At 41.3% G+C, this 22,926-nt stretch overlaps 1 protein-coding gene and 1 long non-coding RNA gene across 2 annotated transcripts in view; one reads left to right on the top strand and one right to left on the bottom strand.

Annotated features, from left to right (window-relative positions):
* Positions 1–4,061: 4,061 nt before the first annotated feature.
* The window catches only part of LOC111094796, a 54,508-nt gene continuing 35,643 nt past the window's right edge, over positions 4,062–22,926 (bottom strand). Inside the window, exon 6 of the long non-coding RNA XR_005353426.1 lies at positions 4,062–4,387. This is a non-coding gene — a long non-coding RNA (uncharacterized LOC111094796). The remainder of the gene's footprint in view (positions 4,388–22,926) is intronic.
* Positions 8,150–22,926, top strand: part of CDH20 (cadherin 20) — a 51,566-nt gene continuing 36,789 nt past the window's right edge. The window contains 4 exon segments of the mRNA NM_001286988.1: positions 8,150–8,670; positions 17,129–17,423; positions 17,954–18,073; positions 20,562–20,729. Coding sequence (NP_001273917.1) covers positions 8,425–8,670; positions 17,129–17,423; positions 17,954–18,073; positions 20,562–20,729 — 829 coding nt within the window. The 5' untranslated portion in view covers positions 8,150–8,424.

Raw genomic sequence — 22,926 nt, 5'->3', positions numbered from 1 at the left:
CTCATATCAGCCCCTTTCCCCCTGAATTAAAGAGATAAAAAAGCTAAACCATCAGAGATAACTTTGTGGCCATATCCCTTTAACTAGACAACTAAAAAATGTCCCAGAATTCTAGACCACTGTCATTTTACAAACCCCAATTCTCTCATAAGGTTTCTTAGCATCTCTACAAAGGATTCCTTAGCTTCATATTAACAACAAATGATGCCAAAGTCTAGAGCACTTGTGACCTATCAGGGTATCAGGGTTTATTTTATTTGCTGTCCAAGAACAAAACTATCATGTGTAAAAATCTATTCTTTTCTGAAATTTTTTGCCTTTATACTGTCTAATTATACATGCCTCTTAATACATTAGTGGTAAGAACAGATATTAAGTATGAGAAAATATTAAACAAAATTAAAAGAATGAGGGCAGAAAGAATAATAATATCAAACTGTTAAATACGTTTTTACAGCTTAAAAACACATTGGCACTCTATTTACTAAACACCTGGGATGTGTCAAATACTGTGCTAAGTATCCAGTTGATAGGGATAAAAGACACTATCTGTATCTTCAAGGAGCTTATAATATGGGGAAAAGAGAGGTAAATAATTACAATATCGAATAATTAAGAGCCAACAGAAAATGCAAGAGGTACTCTGAGAAGAGAGATGAGAAGGGGAATACAGAGAAAGTAAAAAAATAAAACAGAATTTGATGTATAGTATTAGGTCATGATAATCTTTGACAACACTTTAAACCGTTAAACCTTTAAGCCCTTTGAAGAAGATATCTGAGCCTCAACAAGGTTAAGCAAACACCCAGCATCACACATCGAGGGGCAGAGCCAGAAGTCGTCTTAAGCCAAAATGTCCTGAGTCCAAATTCTGCATCATTTTCCAAAAGAGGGGTGCTTTTTTTTGAAAACAGATATTAGAAGTTTTTTCCTTTAACAGAAAAAATAAATAAACATCACTGTGATTTTTGTATTCTTTTGTTTTTGTTTGTTTGATTTTTATTTTGTTTTACCAGGAGTTTTTCTTTTCCTTGGACAGAGTATCCAGTTGTCCTCTATGTATACAATCCTTACACATTAGAAAAATGAAAGCTAAAATACGCATGATTCCAACGTGAGAATGGGTATTGTGTAAAGGGAACATCTGGGAGGTGACAGGTCAAAAGGTCCAGATCAGTTTCACCAAGTTGGCTGTAGGAAGCCACTTGGAGCAGGTCCAGCCCTGGGTCAGGAGCAGGGGGCCTGGATGCAGTGTGTGCTCTGGAAGCAGTCAGAACCGCTCTCAGGGAGAGGATGCAGCTCACATTCTTTATGTCCAAAGCTGCTTTAAAGTTTTGGACTAAAAAAAGAAGGAAAGTTCTTGCCTCTTTAAATATCAGGCATGGAAGGATGAATTTTTTATTCCTAAATCTGAAACTAAATTTATTACCTTGCCTCTAATGAATGCCTGCTCCCAATTCCAGCCATAACCTAAGCACAAACCTTCCTGTCATTGTTTCATTAGCCTCCCAACCCCCGTACCCACGTGCCTGCACATCGATTCAGTTTCCCAGTGATGGAGACTTGTGTCCTCAGGGGTTCAGACTCCTCACCAATCCTTCTTTTACCCCCGGAGTCCTGGTCAAAGTTCTCCTTCCAGGTTCCCCTGGACTCTCCACTGACTCTCCCATTGGCTCTCCGCTACAGTCCAGCAACGTTACTCAACAGTGACTGGACTGGCTCGTTTGCATGCTCAAAAACCTTTCATTGCTCACTATGAACAACTAGATTCAAAATACTTCGGCCTAGCAACATTCACAGCTCCTAGCTACTGTTTTCTGCCTGTCTCTCCTGCCCCATCTCTCACTACTCTATTGAATGGGCCCCGTTCTCCACTCAATTTCAAGTATTTTTCTCCTGACAGGGCTTGCATTTGCTTTCACTTGGAAGGTCCTCCTTTCCATCTTTCAAGGTTTAGTTCATATGCTACCTTAAACTCTTCCTTCCCGACAGAAATTATTGCCCCCTCTCCTGACCTGACCTCGCACTGCTTTTAGGGGTCTGGCAGGCATCATCACCATCAGATCCATGTCATGGTGAGTCACATATGAAACATGCTATAGTTACTCCTGAGGAAGAATACAAGTTCACCTGTTCACTCTCCCCATAGCATCTGTCAAGAGCCCTAATGTCAACACTCAATTTAAGGAGCTGCAAAGAGATGTGCCAATCAGCTCTGATGAGAGCTGGTGGGATCCTAGGAGCCATCCCAACACACCACTATTGGTTTGTCTTTGTGTCAAAGGGGAAAAGTATACCTTTTCCTGGAATTCTTGCAAAGACTTAATAATAAAGGTACAGGACTTAACAAAGGCTGGCATCAAGTGAACACTCCATGCTAGTACTTCCGCCATCACTGCTTGTTATTCCTGCTGCTACAACACTGTCATCACTGCCACTAGTGATGCCATAATGCCTACTCCTATTACTATTTCTACTACCAGCTTTAATGGCAGTATCTCCCACACTACACTGTAAACTCCTTGAGAGAGGAAAAGAGAACTAACATGGATTAAGCACCTACTGTTTTTCAAACACAAGGCCATTGCCCAAATACCATGCTAAGAGCTACATGGATATTTTCCCACTTAATTCTGACAATCACCCTGTGAGACTCTATAATTATCTCTAGTTTGCACATGACAAACAGACTGAAAGAGTGTAAGTCACTGGCTCAAGATTGCACAGATAAGAAGTGGTAGGGCTAAAACTGGAACTCTATTTCATTTGGTTTCACAAACTACTATTGATTAAGCATATCTGGTGCTCAAGTATTTATCAAATTAATACATTAAGTCTTAATTTTAGACAGCAAACTGACTTTTGCCAAAAACTCTTCTTCCTATGGTTTAACCTTTATGGTCCAGGAAAGACTACAGATTTCTCCTATTTCCCTAAAATTCTGTACAAAGACAAAGGTATAAGAAAAGCAATGAGTAGGAATTATTTGCAACTTCAAAGAACTTTAGCCAGATAATTACTTAATTTAAAACACACGCTTTTTAAAAATGAACAAGTGCAAATTTAGTGCAATTATAAATGCCACGTAAGACTAGAAATCAGGGAACATGTGAGATAACTCTGAAAAATCAAAATTGATCATTCTTGTCTAACTGGAGTCAAAGAAATTGCCCATGGACCGAACTGTACTTTCATTAGCTTGATTAAAAGTGAAAGCCAGAGGAAGCATAAAGTAGGTCAAAAACTTCCTGACTCCTTTAGGATTAAAACATGTACTAGATACTAAGTATGCGTGAAAGGATCCGTAAGAATCTATTTGCCATTCTTGGAAGATATGGAAGGAAAGAAAGGGCATCCTCAAATGGAAAAATTAATTACAATAGGAATGAAACCACAGAGGAATTGGGCATGAACTCTAGTGAAAGGATTTCTAAAGTGGAAATGCCTCTATTCGGGACCTGAGCTGGGGAGTTTATAGCCAGAGAGTCAGCGTATATGTAGGATGCACGAGGCAGTTTTTATTATGGGCCTGATCAGGTTTTTCAAAGCCAGCTCCTAATTATATAATTCATACTTTCTCCCATTTTTTTTTTTGTTTTACTCTTCACCCACATGTGGACACACACACACACACACACTCTCTCTCTCTCTCTCCCCTATTAAATCAGATACTGTTCCTAAACTCCATTCAGCCACCCTGCACCTCCCCCTCAGCTATGTCACAGCCCCACACTTCCATATTTGAACTTCTTAAAAGCACTCCCGCGCATCAACTAGTTCCGTTGTGGGAAAGAAAAGGAGAGAAAGAATAAGTGGTGAGAGAAGGAAGATTTCAGAGATAATAATAGCAGAGTGATCATTGTAACAGCTGTAGCCTTAGGCTCAGGGTTTCCAGTTTTTGAGGAACCAGGAGAAGTGGGGGTTCATAGAAATATAAGAAAATCAGAATAAGTGAGAGTGATGACCATCTTTTTGAACAAATCCCCGTGGAAATTAGTATGCTTTGTTTTTCTTCTGCTGCTCAATTAAAAAAAAAAAAAGTTCATACCATAACTCCTCAATTCTAGACACATTAATTTATTAATAGCCTCTCTGAGGAGGGGGGGAAGGAAATATGGCCACATTAAATGTACACACTGACTCTAAACTGTATCCATTTCAGAAATGCTAACTTTGGGGTTGGGGACCATGTCATGAGGCAGGTAAGGTATGGAGCAGGGGAGTGGAAGGGAAAGAACAACCCAAATCCAAGAAATCTAGTATCTGGACAACCTCTTCTGGCTCTGGGGAGGGTCAGTCTCCTCCACAGATTGGCAGCTTTGCATAGGCTGGTACATTGCTTCTGTTCACTTAAGGACCACACAGGAGGAAACAGAGGAAGGCACATCTGTAGTAAATAAAAAAAGACTTCAGGTCAGAGAATGTCTCATCTTTCTCAGACTGCAACACCAGAGTAGACACCCTTTCCAAAACACATCTACGGTGGTGGGTGGACTTGGGTCAGCCAAGGCATTCACACCGAGACGCAGAATGAAAATATCTCCTTTATAGGATTCCGCAGTGGGAATCTTATTGTTTGTGAAGTGTACATATTCAAAGACATCACCATCATATGAATTTTTCACTCCAATTTATACCCACAACCTGCTTTTTGTTCTCTCTGGGTTCTATATTCTATACTGAAGAATTGGGACTCCTAAATAAAATATGTTTGCTCATATTTCTCAAGTGAGACCCTTGATTGAGAGGCAAGATAGCATAGTGACCCTGGGACGCGTTCCAATTTAATGTTGCTGAATGTCCTGGTTCTATAAAGTAAAAGTGATAGCTTAAGAAGTTTAGCTCCCCAAAACCACACCACTGTCTGTATTTACCTCTTAAAGCCAATCAAAAAATTAAAACACCTTCCCTCCAGAGAGGGAGTCAGCAGCAAAGGCAACTGACTTTCTGCTTCTACAGAAATGTCTTTTGAGCTTTACTGAGTAGTACTTCCATTAACCATGAAAAGCTCAAGAAAATGGGAATAATGGAAAAAGAAATCAGAGGGAGACCATAAAAGCCCAGTTCATTTCAAGGAGAAAGTGGTAACCATCCCTTCCCCCTACATTTTAAATATCACAACGAATTTAAGTAATGAAATAAACAATTCACCAAAAGCACACTTTATCTACAACTTTAATTTCTTCCTACTGTGTTCATTACCAGGCTGTTTGCTTTCTTCAGGCAGGATGGGGGAAAAACTTTTAAAAGACTCATTTAACACAGAAGTCAATTTCCACTAATGTATTCTTTGTGTGGCATATGTGGTCTTTCAAAGCAGATCTATACATACAAATACACATACATTAGTCTCTTCCTTGACAAGAACGACAGAAATGAACCCACCTTCAAACATCATCACTACGATTAGCCCGTAGGAAAGACACAAACGAGAACCATATTTTTTATAACGCATCAAAGCTGTTAGTATTTCTGATAGAACTGACTTCCCCGCACTTGCATAAACAGCCCTAATTGTGAAAAGAATAATGTATCTTTTGTATAACCCAGAGTTTACTTTCTGAAAAGTTAGGCAGGGAGGATTTTTTCATGCATTCTGCCCCGAGGAAGCAGGAATAAAGTGCTTCCCCCATCAACTGTAGCTATCAGGTTATTTAACACAGTAAGAGTTTACAGGTGCTGCGGGCTCTGATATTTGCTGTTTGTGAGGGGGGAATGTGAGAGGGGCACCCAGACCACCTGAGCTTTCACAGGATCACCAAGGGCTCCACAGATCCTAAACAGCCAAAAGCCACTCTCGTCTGTGCTTGGCGAAAGGGAAGAACGTGAGGGCTTTGCACTTGTGTGTAGGAGGCCAAAGTGGGCAGGAGAGAGAGATGAAAGCTCAGGCAGCTGCACCACCTACAAAATATTCATCACAAAGATTCCAAAGAACATCTTTTTTTTCCCCCTGGCGCTCTTCAGATCACACTGAGGTAAAGACAGGGGGTTTTAATTGGCAAGAATGCGTGTCTAGTTTGTGAGAGATGAGAGAATATAAGGGACAGTATTTAAAATCCCTCAAAATGGCCTCAAATCTTATTTGAATTGTCCAGAAAATTTAGCCAGTACAAGCAGGAAAGGAGACATCTGCACACCCCCACACCCAAACATGTGGGCACCTAAGCACTCAGAACCCGACAGTGAGATGCTAAAAGTAGCCAGAGAATATATGACATAGTTGAAAAATAATGCTTAGGCAAAAGGCACGCATGTGAAACACAGATGTGGAAGGAAATATATTAAATAAAGTATATATATTGAGTTTTAGCTTTGATAAATGCAATCTGAAAAGAGAATTTTTCTCTATTCTACAGAATTTTCTAACTAGTAGTTCTTCATTAAGTTCACTTCTACAGGAAAAAAAAAAATTGTGGTTATTACAAAATTAAGCTAGGCCAGAATCGAATACTCCAGAGTACTTATCCCAGATGCAGAAATCTGTGAAATGATATATATACATTAGGCCCTTCCAGAATGGTGGTCCAAAGAGTGCCTACGAAACATGGTGTGGGCTCGGCTTTGTCATTTTTACACACAACTCAGCTAACTTCTCCTTGCGTGGCTGGCACCTCAACCATTTACAGTCCATCTTCTAAGTCCCAAGAACAGCATAGCTGTTCTCACCAATCTTTTTAATTAATCCATCTCCCTGGGTTAAGACTCCTTCTTCCAGAACATCTCTTCCTAGACAGGGATCAGAGAAACATGAGCTGGGTTTTTGTCTGGGTATTGGTCCAAAGAGGAAAACCACTAATACTTGGTACCTGATCCTCTGGCACACCATTGTTCTTTATTAACAAACACGTCACCCTAAATAAGGCACACCTAGCTCCCTTTTACTTAACAGTCAATCCACATTTAAGAGCTAGAACTTGAGGTACAGCCTCCCCATTCAGTTACAGAAAATCTTTAGTCTCCCCCAGCTTGTCGTCTTTATCAGTTCTCACTGAAGGGATTTCTCTCACAGAAATGAAATGGCATATTGTGTGAAATGATTATAAGATCTCTTTTTTAATTCTTTTGTTCATTTCAATAGTGGGTATTTGAGAGGACGCTAAAACGAGTTCTGGTGGCGACAGGTAGAAGGTGGTAATTCAGATGCCATCAAAGCATTCACTTTAAACCACTTGTAGAAATGGAGCATTATTTAGTTGCATGGGTCTGAAATCCCCAAACACACATTGATCTGAGACGATGACAGCAGTTCTCTACATTAACAGTGAAAATATTAAGCCCACAGAAGCCATTTTGGTTGTTTTGACAGAGTGGTGGGAGTGCTGTGCCGTTTCATTATGCCTCGCCAAAGTAAAGGAAGAAAAGGTGGATGAGGTCACAGCCCAGGAGTGAGGTCACCAGCTAATCTGCCTTCATAGCAACAAAAGAAGTTTGACTGATGAAAAGGTGTCCCAGGGTAGAAGTCAACATCCCTTTGTCTAAATGAGTCTTTCAGATCAGGAAAAAAAACGTGTTGGCTAGCCTCTCTTCACATGCCCCCAGTAGCATGTGACTAACAGCACTTTAAAAGTCTGTTGTGAGTGATACAATGATTAACTGACCATTCAAATGCTAGAAAGGTCACATTAGCAGCCCCTCTCAGAGCTTCAGAGCCAAAGCAGTAGAGTGTGAAACTCAAATTCTACCAGGAGCTCAGAGAATGATTAAAGTCCGAAGTGATCTGTGGCTGCTTATAAATGAAGTCCGAGCTTTCTAATATTATCAATAACACAGGGTAGACACAAGATAATTGTAGGTGGCAAAAAAGATAGTTAGATTTGCTTTTGGCTTTTTTAATGAGCCAAGAAAAGCGGTTGGGCTAATGAAAATATTAGTTATTCGCTATAAATTTTGGAAATGAAGGCTGTTTTTAAGAGTTTAGGAGGCTGTCTGACCATAAATATTTCAAAGAGCACACTATTAATTCAAGCCAATCAATAATACAGCATAAACCCTCCAGCTATGTTATCAATGAGAAGAAATTTATTCACCAGTTTTATTCCCGCTGAAATCCATATCCAAAGGTTTGGGATTGATTACAGCAAGATAAGTTGTCTTCTTTTTATTAAAATATTATTTGTTACTCAAACATTTCTAAAGCAATAACATGTTATGACTCTTTAATTCGCTGAGTAGAGAACTGGATATTTACTGACATTTCTTGAAAACTTGCTATATAAGCCCACAGGAGAGAATCTGACATCATCACAGTGTGTTCTCCTTAACTTGACAGGAAGTCAACTTCAAGCAGATTGACTTGAATCGAGATCTCATTTGAGAAGCGTTAAGTGTCCGGTAAACCGCATTAGTATTTTTTTACTTGGAAAACACTCAAGTTTCAGTGGCTTTATCATCTTGTACTTTACTTTCTGAAAACCTGGCAATCCCATGTGGACTCCTGGTAGAATGAGCAATGCAAAGAGCTGGCTGGGACTTGGCATGTCCTTGTACTTCTGGGGACTGATGGACCTTACGACCACTGTTCTCTCGGGCACACCAACACCACCAGGCAAATTAGAAGCGCTCCTGCCAGACAAGCCACAGTCACACTTGCGGATAAAGAGGAGCTGGGTTTGGAACCAGTTTTTTGTTCTGGAAGAGTACACTGGAACTGACCCTTTGTATGTCGGCAAGGTAAGAATGGCCACATAGACACATTATCAGAATATCGAATATTGAAAGGGAAAACGACATGAACTGAATATAAGAGGTCACCTAGCCTGCATTTGAGTCCTGAGAGCAATTTTAACTAGCGGTATGTTACTTGACAGCTAGTTGAAATCTAATTTTGGCTTTGTCAGATACCAGTCAGAAACGGAAAGATTTCTCTCCTTGTTCAAATCTCTGTTCTAAGTGAGAGAAAACAAGGAATTGGATTTTGGAGGAAAAGCCTGGGACCTTTCAACAGCCAAGAGAGTCCCAAAAGAGGCAGTGGCAGCAGCTTGGAAAATAACAGGATGGGGAAGAAAGAAACTGGGAAATGCAAAGGGGGAAGTAGAGGGTTTTTCCTTTTGTTTTGTTTTTTTTTTTAAAACATTTCCACAGGTATTGCCTGGGGCCTAAATTTAATGGGAAAAAATGATATATATACATATATAATTCTTCATTTCAGAAGATCCTAGCATGTGCTTTAGAATAGTTGGAGACAATCAATGAATATATTTATAAACTTTACACTCGAATTCCCTTGATTTATCTATCATCATTTCATTTTTAATCCAGGCTTTCTCCTGTGTTTACTTTATTTGGATGTTAATCAGAGACCATTTTGTGAAAGCAACCAAGTGAGAGAAAATGGGAAACAAGGATCTAATTAGAAAATAAATAATTCATTCAAATAATAACTTAAACACTTGTTTAGCACAGCTAAGAATGTGGGTTTCAGAGTCAAACATATGTGGGTTCAAAACCTGGCTTTGCCAAGCGCTTCTAGAATGACTGGATAGGACATGAAGCCCCGTTAGCCTGTTTCCTCAGACATCAAACCAGATTAACAAGAGAACAACTTCTCAAGAGTTACCTGCAAAAGCTCCTTCCTCAACTCCTACCCACTTCTGAATCAGACCTGACTTTTGCCCACTGCATTAAAGCCATGTTTTTTCAGTGCTGCCAAGAGCCTCCCAACTACCAAATCTAATGGTTCATTTTATGGAACCTCTCAACACAGCCTCAGACACTGCTGACCAGTCCCTCCTTCCTGACTCACTTTCCTCTCTGCCTCATGACCTTCACAATCCTGTTTTTCCCTCCTTCCTTCTCAGCCTCTTTTGCTGGTCCTCTCCCTCCACACGACCCCATCTGTTAGTGGTCCGGTTTGTCAACTTTGCCCCAGGCCTCTTCTCTACCCACATTCATTCTCTCTGGATGGATTTGCCATCCTCATAGTTTTAAACGCCACCTCTAAATCCATGAATCCAAAGCCTCCATCTCTGGCTCAGGTCATTTGTCTGGGCTCCAGACTCAGAAACCCTATTGCATATGGGTTGACCGCTCCACACTTATGACCCAAAGCCCTCCCAAATATAGCATATCCAGTAAGGAATTCTTGGTTTTCCTCCCAAACTGAGTCTGCCCCCATCTTCCCTATGTTACTAGCATAGCCACCACACAGTTTCTAAAACCAGAGACAAGGTGGTCATTCTTCCCTTTCTTGGCCGCTCCCCCAAATTCTCTCCACCAGCAAATTGTTAGTCCTTTGCAAAATACATCCCAAATCCTTCATTTCTCCACCTCTACTTCCACTGTTATCTCTCACCTGGGCAAACACCTGGACCAATTTTTGTACTTCTACCCACACTTTCTTCCAATCCATTCTCCACACATGAGAGTCAGACCATGTCACTCTGCTTATACCCTACAATGTCCTCCCACTGTACTTGGGTCACCCAGACTCCTCCTCACACAGCTCCCAAGGCTTCCTCGCTGACCTAGCCTGCCTCCTGGCCTCCCACCACATCGCAACCCACCCTTTCTTTCCCTTGCTCTCTCGTGTTTCAGGGACATAGCCTCCTGGCAATTTCCCACAACAATTTCCCACATCAGACCAAGCTTTGCCTGATTATTCCCCCATAATAAAATATTCTTCCTCTGGCTTCTCTCATGGTTGGCTTCTCCCGACTCTTCAGGGCTCACTTTGAATCTAGGTCTTCCTTGACCATTCCCTAAAATAGGCTTCTCTGTTAGACTCTCTCATGACCATTATTTTTTTCAGAGCTCTAATCACAACCTACAATATCTAATTCATTTATTTACATGAGTCTTGTCTGAAGCCTTGGCCTAGACTATAAGCTCAGTGAGGGCATGGACAGAGCTCCCATTTTATCCCCAAGGCCTAACCCAGCACCTGTCACATAGAAGATGCTCAAAAAAGATATTTAATAAGTGGATGCCTCATGGCATAGTAAGGATTAAATAAGGTAATACATGCAAAGTGTTTAGCCCAGTACTTGGTCCAGAGTAAGATTTTAATAATCATTACTCTGTAATAGTGGTAGTGATGGTGGTAGTGATAGTAGTGGTAATAGTGGTAGATAGGGATTGTTGTTTGGGAAATCAGCAGCTCAGTACTATTTAGTTATTATCATAACATAATGCGGCTGCAAATCTCTTAGCCTCAAAATCTGTGACTTCTCTTTGACTTCCTCCTTTCCTTTTCTCCTTCCCTCACGCACAACCAGTCACCACAACCTGTCAATATCCCCTTGCCAGTTTCACTCAGATTCACCTTATCCTCTCCAGGCTCTGTCATTACTGTGGTCCCTCTGTTCTTCATGATTAGATTAACTGAGCAGCCACTGCTCATCTCCCTGTAGAGAATCTTCCCAGTCCTCCCCCAGGACTCAACACTTTCATCTCCTTGAAGCACCCTTTCCATCATGTCACTCCTCTGATTAAGAAAGCATTGTAGCTCCAATGCTTATCAGAGCTCTTAGCATATAGTTCAAGGGCTTGCAGAAAATGAGTCCTCCTCTCTTATCCAGCCCTCCGCCTACAGATTTCTCAAATCTAATTCTGATCCCAACCTTACTGGTCCTGACACACATACCATGTTTGTCCCTACCACAGACATGTACCCATGCTACTGCCCTGTCCAGGACACACCATCACTGCCTCTCTGTTCAATCACATTCCAATTTCCCAGGGCCTCAGCTCAAAAGCCACTTCCATCATGAAACACATCTTCTATCTGTTCAAAGTTCAAAAGACTTGTAGCTACTCATCATTTGTAAAATATTTCTTCCAACTAGACATACATGGCTACTACTAAAATAAGTTTCACAAAATACATTTGAATTCAGTAACTGCTTTGCAGGCTTGTACAATCTAGAGCCCTCTTCCCCTCTCCTAAGGATAGAAGTTGAGATGCCATCCTTAGCCTTCCCTACACCTCCCCAACACTGAGTACCAGCATAGGGTTGGATATACGACACTGCAGAAAGGCGAAGGTATCTAACATTTTACTGGGCTACTACTATAGGACTATGTGTCAGTCACAGTCATACAGAACAGATCGTAGAATCATCACAACAGTCATGTGAGGTAAGTGTGATTCACCACTTGTAGATAATTAGCCTATGGGATACAGCTCACAGAAGTTAAGCTTATTGGGATCCCTGGGTGGCGCAGCGGTTTGGCGCCTGCCTTTGGCCCAGGGTGTGATCCTGGAGACCCGAGATCGAATCCCACGTCGGGCTCCCGGCATGGAGCCTGCTTCTCCCTCTGCCTGTGTCTCTGCCTCTCTCTCTCTCTCTGTGTGACTATCATAAATAAATAAAAATTTATAAAAAAATAAAAAAAAAGCTTATTGCCCAAAGTTACAAAGAAAGTAAGAGGAAATCTGACTCTGTAGCCATGGGCTTTCCTTTTCATTGCCCTGAGACTTAGTCCCAAGTACACGGAAGAGTCAATGGTATTAGGGCAACAGGAATCCAAACAAGCCTGACTGCTTCCCAATGCTGGGAATACACTCGTGATTAGTGCCCACCCTTTCCTAATCACCCCAACCCAGGACAGAGAACACCTCTTGCATCTCTACAGTCATCTTGTTCAGCCAACACTGTGCAGCCAGTGAAGTTGGGTGTTACTCCACATCATATATTCACTGACCCAGGCACTTTCCCTCCTTACTTTGTTTTGAAAGAGAATTCATCCACCTTTCATTCCCTCTCCCAGGGGCATTTAGCTTTTCACCTTGAGCTCTGGAGAATGTCTGTTTAGAGAGCCTGCCTATGTATTTGCTTATTTCAGAAGGAGTATGGCAACAATTATCAGATGTAATTGGTATGGCCTTATAAAATCCACACTGGGCTTTCCAGGGACAAAGCCATGTCGAGTTAAAGCTAGATTATACTGACATATGCGAAGAGTGGGATGCAGAGAGCTTGTGCTTTGGGCACGAAGCTGTGGTTCCAAGGCATGCTGAGGTTAACAGCTACATGGAACAGCTACATGGAAGCTTCCTAACCACAAAGTCTAAGCACTACCGCACTCTGGAATCATATAGCACATTATGAAAGATGGCAAAAAAAAAAAAAAAAAAAAAAAAGTGAAAATCACTCTTGTTTTTAAAATCCTAAATCATTAAGATTTTTCATAATTTACCTGGACTTCCCATCATTCACTACTCCTCTGGCTGAAGATCTTATTAACTAAAGCATTAGTAGGGTAAGTAGGATATCCACCTGTCTTACTAGATTTTGGGGGAAACAACATTTTCCCAAGATGGACATAACCATGTGCTGCCAACTCCATTCCAGAAGCTCCTTACCTTCTTCTGAAGAGCTGATAGTCAGCGTTAGTTGAATTAAACATAGATATAAAACACATTTTTATTACACTGCCAATTTGCTTGGTGACTTAGGGAAACCTACCATTGTGTCCTGTTTGCAACTGTTGTAACTAAATGTGTGTTCTGGGCTGGCAAACCCTAATATTAGATGCACACTACCATCAACGAGTAACTTACTGGTTACTAAGCTCGTGTCTCTCAGCCCTATGTTCACCTTCCCGCACTCCCCGTAGTGATGTCAGTCACTGGGACTCTGCAGTCCATGGTGTCTTCTTTTCCAAACAGCTCCCCACCGGGTTCTGATAGCAGAATGTACTAGAGGGAGAATCAGAGGCAGGAAGAGGGAGAAGGGACTTTGTCCCTTTTCCCAAGCCCGCAGGGGTTCCAGTTTCTGGATCCTCCCTATGCTCAGAGCACCAGCCTCATCACACCCCCTCATAAAGATGAACACAACTAGATGACAGCCCCTTCTCAGCAGCCTAGATCTGAAGTCTGAGAGATGTAGGTGCTGGGGGAACCTCTCCCAACTCCTTAAGCTCCAGCCCCAGGTGACACGACTCCCTCCTCAACGGCCTCAGGCCCAGCCTCCTCCAAACACCCAGATTCCAGGAGCCCCAACTGTTGCCTTCTGCCCCAGCCAGAGAGATACTAGCTATTTCCTGGAGTTTCTAACACTCCAAAATTTCAGTGTTCCTTTTTTCGCCTTTTTAATTCTCCATATTAAATTCGCTCTGCTGAAATAACTGGTTTAGGTTTTGTTCCCTGACTGGATCCTGAAATGATACAATTCTATTCCTCAGAAAACAGTTCTGCATAAAGCAGATTCCGGTCATGTCCATAGCTGGTTCCCATTTGTTTCTGGTCGTAAGAAGCCCATCATGCTTCTCTGGGGATGTCCTCTCGCCCCCTCCTCCTTCCCTTCTCTCCTTCTTACACCCACACTCACAAATACACACACAAAAGCTATCTGCAAGATGCTTGCTAGCTTTTTTAAAACAAAGGGAACATTTGACAAAAAGCTTTAACCCTATTCCTATACCTGTCACTCATTCCATACAATTTTATTGAGCATTTGCTACATGTGAAAACCCACACGAACATGAAAGCCACAAGGTTCCTGCCTTCAAGGAACTTACTATCCAGAAAGTTCCTCAAATTCTTCTCCCAATACAGACAAAAACAAAGACAAGAGATCTGATCAGCCCAGGCTCTACTGACTTCGGCAGCCAGATGGCTCCTGAGGAACCATAACCTCTATAGCAGCAGCGATTTTATTAGCCTTCTAACTTACGCACTCTCCAAGTCTGGCCTATGATGACAGCAAGTACATTTCGTTTTTTTAAGGACCACAGGCCAAAATCTTTTAGATAATAAATAGAATACCTCAAAACAGTCCTGAGGGGATCCCTGGGTGGCTCAGTGGTTTGGCATCTGCCTTTGGCCCAGGGCGCGATCCTGGAGTCCCGGGATCGAGTCCTGCGTCGGGCTCCCGGCATGGAGCCTGCTTCTCCCTCCTCCTGTGTCTCTGCCTCTCTCTCTCTCTCTCTCTATCATAAACAAATAAATAAATCTTAAAAAAAAAAAAAGGTCCTGAGTACTTTCTTCACGTCAGCTTCTATTCTTTTTCTTCCCCCTAAATAATTTACCATGCCCTAAATGAACCTATTTCATTCTAAGTAAAAGTTCTATGCCATGTGCCTTAGGATTACATGTGTTACACGGATAAATACACAGCAATTTTTTTTAACTAAAAAAAAAATCCTGGAGCCCCAGGGCAGCTCGGGCAGTTGAGCATCTGACACGTTTTCGGCTCAGGTCGTGATCTCATGGGTCATGAGATCGAGTCCTGCCAGCTCCAAGTTCAGTGAGGTGTCAGCTTGAGATCCTCTCCCTCTGTCTTCCCTCCCCTGCTCCTTCCCCTGCACACACTCTCTCTCAAATAAATACATAAATCTTTCTTCAAAAAATCCTGAGCTGCTTCTCCTCCTCCTCCCAGTTCCATTCCTTTGTCTGGAAACACAGCTCCAAATGGAATGGATTTTCCTTTCTTTGTGACCAGGTCTCAATAAAATGGCTTTCTATTCTACACAATAAAAGCTGGGCACCTCTGGGTTTTTTTAACTGCATAAATAGAAGATTTAGATTACAAAAAAATAATACTACTATATACAGAATGAGGAAATGTGAGAATTTCATATTCTAAATAGAATTCTTTAGGTAGAAAAAAAAATCCACAGCTATTTTTTCGGTCAGTTTTAATTCTCTTATTTCTCCTCTCTAGATAAGACACAGCTGAATTCCTCTAGGCAGCAAAATCGCTACCTGCGTGATTTGGCCATGAGTCAATGTGAGATCAACTCAAAGCCAGCCACAACCTCCAAAACCCATCCTTGTCTGAGGATGTTGTGAATACATTTTCAGGTGTCCTCTCGGAGTCTGTGCCATTTAATCCTCAGAGTAACACTGTCCTAGCAATGCTTCAGGCAGTCTTCTGCAGCTTTCACCGTTACACCAGGCATAATAAAAAACCCAACAGGTTGTTTGTACCATCTCTGCTACACTCCTGAAGGCTTGAAGGGAGCAGAGAAGAGATGGGCATGTTAATACCCCTTTCTTTATGCATATCATCATCATTATTATCATCATCATAATCGGCCCCATTTATACTGTTCCTATTATGGGAGAGACGCTGTGCTAGGTGCTTTACATACATTAATTTCTAATGATCCCAACAACCCTTCAAAGTAAGTATTAATGGTGTTCTCCACATTTATAAGATCAGAAATTTGAGAGTAATAAACATTCAATACTTTGTCAAAGGCCCTCAATTTATAACTGACATTGCGTTTTAGGCCAGATACATCTGTCCCAGTAGCCTAAGCCTAACACTGGTTACCTGTTCTATAAATGAAACTCTGAACTATGCGAAGCGCTAAAACCCACTTTAGAGAGAAACTGTTACTTATTTGATGAAAAAAAATTTCAGGATTCTTGCCATAGAACATTATCTGTAATTAGAGATGCAGAAATGCATTTCTAGGCCTTAAATGGAAATAGTGCCCTGGACTCCTTTTGAGAGTACAACATTCATTACAAAGTAATTTGGAAGAAAATATAGTTGGATGGGCAGATAAAAGCATGTCCCTAACTCAACTATCCACATATATATTTGAGTGATTTCAATTACAAGCCTAGGAACTGGTCCCACCAAAGAGAGATACACTGATGCAAATACCAACAACCAGCCGTTAAATGCATTCTGACACCCGAAACATAGGCACTCATACACAGCCCTACTGAAGGAAATTACTGAATAGGGACCACAGAATCAGAGTTGCAGGAGTCCTTGGAGGTCATTTAACACCCAGTACAGTGGCCATAACCTATTTATTAAGTAGTTCATTAGTTTTTCTCAAATACTTATTTTAAAATGTTAAAGTTTGTCCATATTTTTAAAATGGAAATGCTAGGCTCCTCATTAGACCTGCTCCTATTTCTCAATTGCAGAACTCCCGTTTTTTATAATTTACAGGGAAAGGAACCTAAAAATATAGTAGTAAGTGCAGGATACTGAATGTGATGTGGAATAACTTTACTTATTCATCAATCTATATTTGGTCTTTGATGCAATCCTGTTCAATGTATGTTAGTTCTTTGTAGAACAACATTTTAAACATTTGAGTGAAAAACAATTCTTCCTGTTTGAAAGAAGGTCATGAGTTTGGACCAAACTGAAAATCAATCTATTTCCAACACCTGTTCATATCCATAATGAGATTTCAGGGTTTGTTTTTTTTCCCCCAGCTTCATTCAGACATGGACAGGGGAGATGGATCCATCAAATACATCCTCTCAGGAGAAGGTGCAGGTGTCGTGTTTACCATCGACGACACCACTGGAGACATCCATGCCATTCAGAGGCTTGATCGAGAGGAAAGGGCACAGTACACTTTAAGGGCTCAAGCCCTAGACAGGCGGACAGGCAGACCGATGGAGCCGGAGTCAGAGTTCATCATCAAAATCCAAGACATCAATGACAATGAGCCCAAGTTCCTGGATGGACCTTATGTTGCCACTGTGCCAGAAATGTCACCAGTGGGTAAGGAGGAGAGTCACTGATTCTCACACACAGCAGTTCTACAGAAGACACTCCCCTCTTATATATAAAGAAAGAATGTGCAGAACCGCTCACAAATTTTAAAACTGCACCAAAAATGACAACCAAGTCCTTAGGCAGGAAACTTCTTAGACACTGAAATCAGATATACTAAAAAATAATAGTCATAATAAGCCTAGCATTGTTATTCAGCTCTGATTCTTAGAAGACAGAGGATAACAGATAGATAAATGTCTGACACATAAGGGAGAAGCATTCTGGTATTATCAAAAAGAGCAATGAAGAACCCAAAGGCTGTGTTGTTCTTACTGGTAACTAAGAATTTAAAACACAAATAACTCCTATCTCACTACAGAGGCACAAGTTAGGAGCTATGGAAGCCTGACCTCAAAAAGGGTTCTCCCAAGGAAGCAAAAACAACAATTGGAAATGTTTTAAGATTGCCTATTCAGGATTGCTTCCAGCCTTTAGCAGTTCAACTTGAACAGGTTTCCACCATCTCTCTTCCTCAGGGACCTCAGTTATCCAGGTGACAGCCACAGATGCTGATGATCCAACCTACGGCAACAGCGCCCGGGTAGTGTACAGCATTCTCCAGGGCCAGCCGTATTTCTCTGTGGACTCCAAAACAGGTATTTTATGTATGCCGTCAGAGATGGTTGCTTTATTCCCTACTAATTCATAACTGCTACTTATGACAAACCCAACTATCCTTTTCAAGGACTCTCTAGGGACTGTATTAGTTCAAGAAGATTGTTACAAGCTTTAGGATTAAGACGGCAAACTAGCACTGCCCTGGTGGGTAAGAGCAGCACTATGTAGAGACAGTGTATGGAGTCTGGAGAGGCCAAAAGGCCTGCCTATACAAAGGTGCATCCTCACGATCCTTCAATCACTTCTACAGTTGAATTTATTCCCAGGGACTGTCTTTTATCACTCCAAGAAGACCTGAGAGGATTGACATGTTAACCTAGACTCCCTAGAGGACTAGGATCATTGATTTTGAAACTATGAAGAACCTTAGGGGAATCATTCAGTCCATTACCGGTCACTTAACAGATAAGGAAATTGGGAATTGCAACCTAACAAAGTGCTTCTATTTGTAGATATGTTCCTGACTTCTGGTCTGATGTTCTTCCCACTGAACCACCCTATACTAAGTAGAGAACACAGTCAGAATAAAGGGATGCCGGGACACAAATATTTTGCTGAAGAGGGAAAGAGTGTAGGGCATGCGATGTGGCCCCCCAAAAGGCAGGTTCTGAGTGGGAAGCTCTCACAGAGAGGACAGTATAAAGAACTGGACGGGCAAGGAGGAATGTGGCAAACAGGACAAACTGACAGAAGTTTGGTTTTCTCTTTTTGTTTTGTTTCTTTCCAGTTTTACCTGAGAGCTTTGACTTCAGAATTTATGTTTTATCATTACTATCCTGCACTTGTGCCAATCTTCTTTCCTTTTAAAATACTTTGATATACATTACCATATTGGAGCCTCCCATTATTCTTATGTACCTGTGAAATACATGGGAGTTACTGTTATTCCCATTTTACATACAGGAAAATTGAAGACCTAAAATGGGGTTAACACTCAAAGTCACCTCTCCATCTAAAAGAGAAAAGATACATTTCTATTAGCAACCTGATAGAATTTTTTTTTCCCAAAAGTCCTAAGGGAACCAGCCATTCAGAAGACCTAAAATGGGGTTAAAACTCAAAGTCACCTCTCCATCTAAAAGAGAAAAAATACATTTCTATTAGCAACCTGATAGAATTTTTTTCTCCCAAAAGTCCTAAGGGAACCAGCCATTCAGAAAATTATGTCATAAAAGCGGGAAAGTAAGGGAGTGTAAATTAGCAAGAGGCAAGAAAAAAGGTTGCAGTGAGGGACTTCTAGAAAACAGTAACTTTAACAATTCTACACAAGGGGGGTGGGGGGTGGGGAGATGCCCACAGGAAAGAAAAACACAGACAGGAAGAGGGTAATGTGTCCTTTATATCCTAAGAGGAACCTTACATTATTTTGATAGCTCCCAGGGGGCATCTTTAGTGTTAAGGTCAAAAATACATGAAAAGGTAGTTATTTCTGTGCCTCTAGGGCATTTTAAAAAGGAAAATGCTGCATATTTCACTTTAGAATGTTGTTACTATAATGCACTATATACACCATAAGAGTAAACTGGAGACAGGTTTGTGGTTCTCAATCTCTTCTCTTTGCATGCAAAAGGTCTATTTAGCCAAGGGTCATGCTATAAACTTGAAATAAACAAGCCTTTAATCTTTGCCTGGAGTGCAGAGAAGTCAACTTTCCACGTAGCTGGGCTAAACGGGAGATAAAACATTACAGAAGATCCTTGGCAGGATCAAAACAACACATTTCACTAGATTTTGATTTAGACCCCTCTTCTTGAATGCAACCATATCATCACACTACTGATTCTGCTACTTACTGTCTGGGGGAGTTCCTCCCTTATGCATGTCAAAAATGAACAACTCAACAGAGCAGCTTTCATGTCCCAGCTCATGGAAATCAGTGAAGCACAGAAGTAAGCAGCATATAACAAAACGGAATGAATATATAACAAAAGGAAAATCAAATCAGAATTCTAATCCTGCTTACAGGTACCGGGGAGGCAGGAAAAAAGCAAGACTAGAAGTGAGCTGCCTAAAGAAAAGTCATGCACACCACAAGGGCTCTAGGGTCTGAAGAGCGAGCGAGCTGAAAGAGAATTATCTAATATCACAGATTTGCAGACCAATAGGCTTTGTTTTCAGGATCTGGAGGCCCAGTTTTCTTTGGTACAACAGAGACCCTTGAATTCGGCCCGGACTCCAAGTCCCTAACTCTGTTTGAGAACCACTGCCGCCACCTCCTGTTCTCTGGCAGTAATGTTGCCAAAGAAAATGGGCCCCCAGCTCCTCCTGCTGGAATAGTGTTTACTCACAATTTGTTTAAGCGCAGCGCTGTTTTGAAGCTAGAATTCTGACCTCGAGTTTGGTAAAATACAGATGATTTGCATCTCGACTCTAGCTATTTACAAATGCACAAGGGAGAAACCTAGAAGCCAATCCTAAACACTGGATTTGTGGTTTTGTTTTTAAAAAGTCTTTTCTATCCTGCAGGTGTCATTAGGACAGCACTCATGAACATGGACAGAGAAGCCAAAGAATACTATGAAGTGATTATCCAAGCTAAGGACATGGGAGGGCAGCTTGGAGGATTAGCTGGGACCACCACAGTCAACATCACCCTCTCGGATGTCAATGACAACCCACCCCGCTTTCCCCAGAGTGAGTACCCAACCAGCGAACAGATCTAAGGCCAGACAGATGTACCTATTACCAAAGTGGAAGAAAAAGACCAGCCTGAGTTACTTACTCTCTAAGTTCAACTATCCATGGGTCTCCTTCCTATATTTATCACGTAATTCTCACATAACCACTTCTCTTCTGGGTCCCAACATCCCAAAGCACTGGACCAGTGTTTCTCACTTGTTTTCATTATCGCCTCTCTCTGGAGCTCTTTCAGACTTCTTTTTTTCTTGATTGACATACCCGGCACACCACCGCATAAAACTAAATTCTAAGGAGTAAGATTTTATTAGGTAGGGCTTAACTTTAGAGAGCCACAAACTACCGTAGCATCTAAGCTTTTTGTTCCTATCTCCCCTGCCCCAAACCCATGTTTGTCCCCTAGGAGACAATACTGGCCTGCTGAGAACACACATAGAGACCAAGCTGTAGGTGAATACAGAGTGGCCCACATCTGACTACCTTATCCAGTGAATTCACAAGAGTACCAACCATCTGCTTTCTAATGGCCCTGGGCATGAGGGATACAAAATGCTTGAAACCTAGTCCCTGTGCAGCTTAAAATCCAGCTGGGGAGTACATATCTAACTCCTCAAAAGTTAGCCAAGAAGTAGCATTTGCTGTACCACTTTAGTAGTGCAGACCACTTTAGTAGTGCAGAATGAAATATCCACCATAAGCTATGATGAATGAAGACAGTGTCAAAGGAGGACACTAACTAATGGGGACTAAAGAATATAAAAGATTTAAATAGGAAAAAAGGAAAACATTCCAGAAGGGGGAAGGCATTTATTCATTAAAAAAATGTTTGCTTCAGGCACCATCTTGGTATGGCATAGAGAGCAGTGTACAAAACAAAATCTCTCCTCTCCTAGAGCCCATTCAAATAGAACCTGAATGTAAGGGAAAAAATATGTTACCTACAATATAAAAGACTGGAAATAAAGTAGTAAATGCGACTTTGTGTTCAAAGACCCCCTAAAAATGGTGACCTGCTCTCTTCAGTGTTTTAAATGTGTTTTCTTTTTTTGTTTGTTTGTGTAAAGATTTTATTTATTTATTCCTGAAAGACACAGAGAGAGAGGCAGAGACACAGGCAGAGGGAGAAGCAGGCTCCTTGCAGGGAGCCCGATGTAGGACTTGACCCCAGGACCCCAGGATCATGCCCTGAGTTGGCAGCCACTCAACCACTGAGCCACTCAGGTGTCCCAAATGTGTTTTATTTCTAAAGGAAGTCCCTTAAAAGTTTTTGAGCAAGACAGAAACATAAAGGAAGGCTAACCTGATAGCCATGTACAAGATGGGTTGGCAGGAGTGGAAACTAGATGCTGGGGAATCCATCAGGGAGGCTTTCAGAATGGTCAAGATTTGAACTGATAAGGACTTAAGTAGCAGCAGAAGGAGTGCAGTGGGACAAATCAGAAAACATGGATTTCTGCCTCCTGATTTCTTGGCTGAAGAAACCAAAGCAGAGGGTGGAGTCAAAGATGACTATGATGTTTTAAGTCTGGGTGACAGGGAGAAGAATTGTAGTACTGATAGAAATAGAGGATACATAATGGAACTCATGGCAGGGAAGGAGAAAGACAAATTCAGATTTGAAGACAAAGTGACAGCAGAACAATGATAGAATATCCTTAAGGAAGGTGGAGATAGCTATACTGTGGAATGGAGCCCAGGAATGGAGATGTGAGTTTGAGAATCAGATGTCTCAAGGGAGCAGTTGGGAGCAATGAAAATAGCAAACACAATTCCAGGTGAAAGACTTGACCAGGAATATCAGGTCAAAAAAAAAAAGAAGAAAAGAAAAGAAACTAAAAACAGAGTCAAGCCAGACCATCAGGTTAACAGCTATATTTTGAGTATACCTGACCAAGTGAGTCATCTCTTTTATCTATGTAAAGACAGGAAGGAAGTTCAAATATTCCCTTACAACTGGTATAAACAAAGACCCCATGATATTTCATGAAACAAAAAGGCAGATACTAGATAAGTATTTCACAAGTGGTACAACCAAGTACACTACTAAGTTAATAGGTTCTACGGTACAGAATGGCAATGTATCATGGCACAGTTTGGAAATGCCATGTGGACTGGTTTCTTACTTTCTGTGGGTTCTATCTTTATTGCTTCATGAATGGCTCACATTGCACACACTGTAGACTATAGATTCTTG

The sequence above is a fragment of the Canis lupus genome, chromosome 1, assembly GCF_011100685.1.
Source record: "Canis lupus familiaris isolate Mischka breed German Shepherd chromosome 1, alternate assembly UU_Cfam_GSD_1.0, whole genome shotgun sequence".
Classification (NCBI taxonomy): domain Eukaryota; kingdom Metazoa; phylum Chordata; class Mammalia; order Carnivora; family Canidae; genus Canis; species Canis lupus.
The sequence above is the reverse complement of the archived record's forward strand: the minus strand, read 5'-3'. Positions and strand labels throughout refer to the sequence as shown.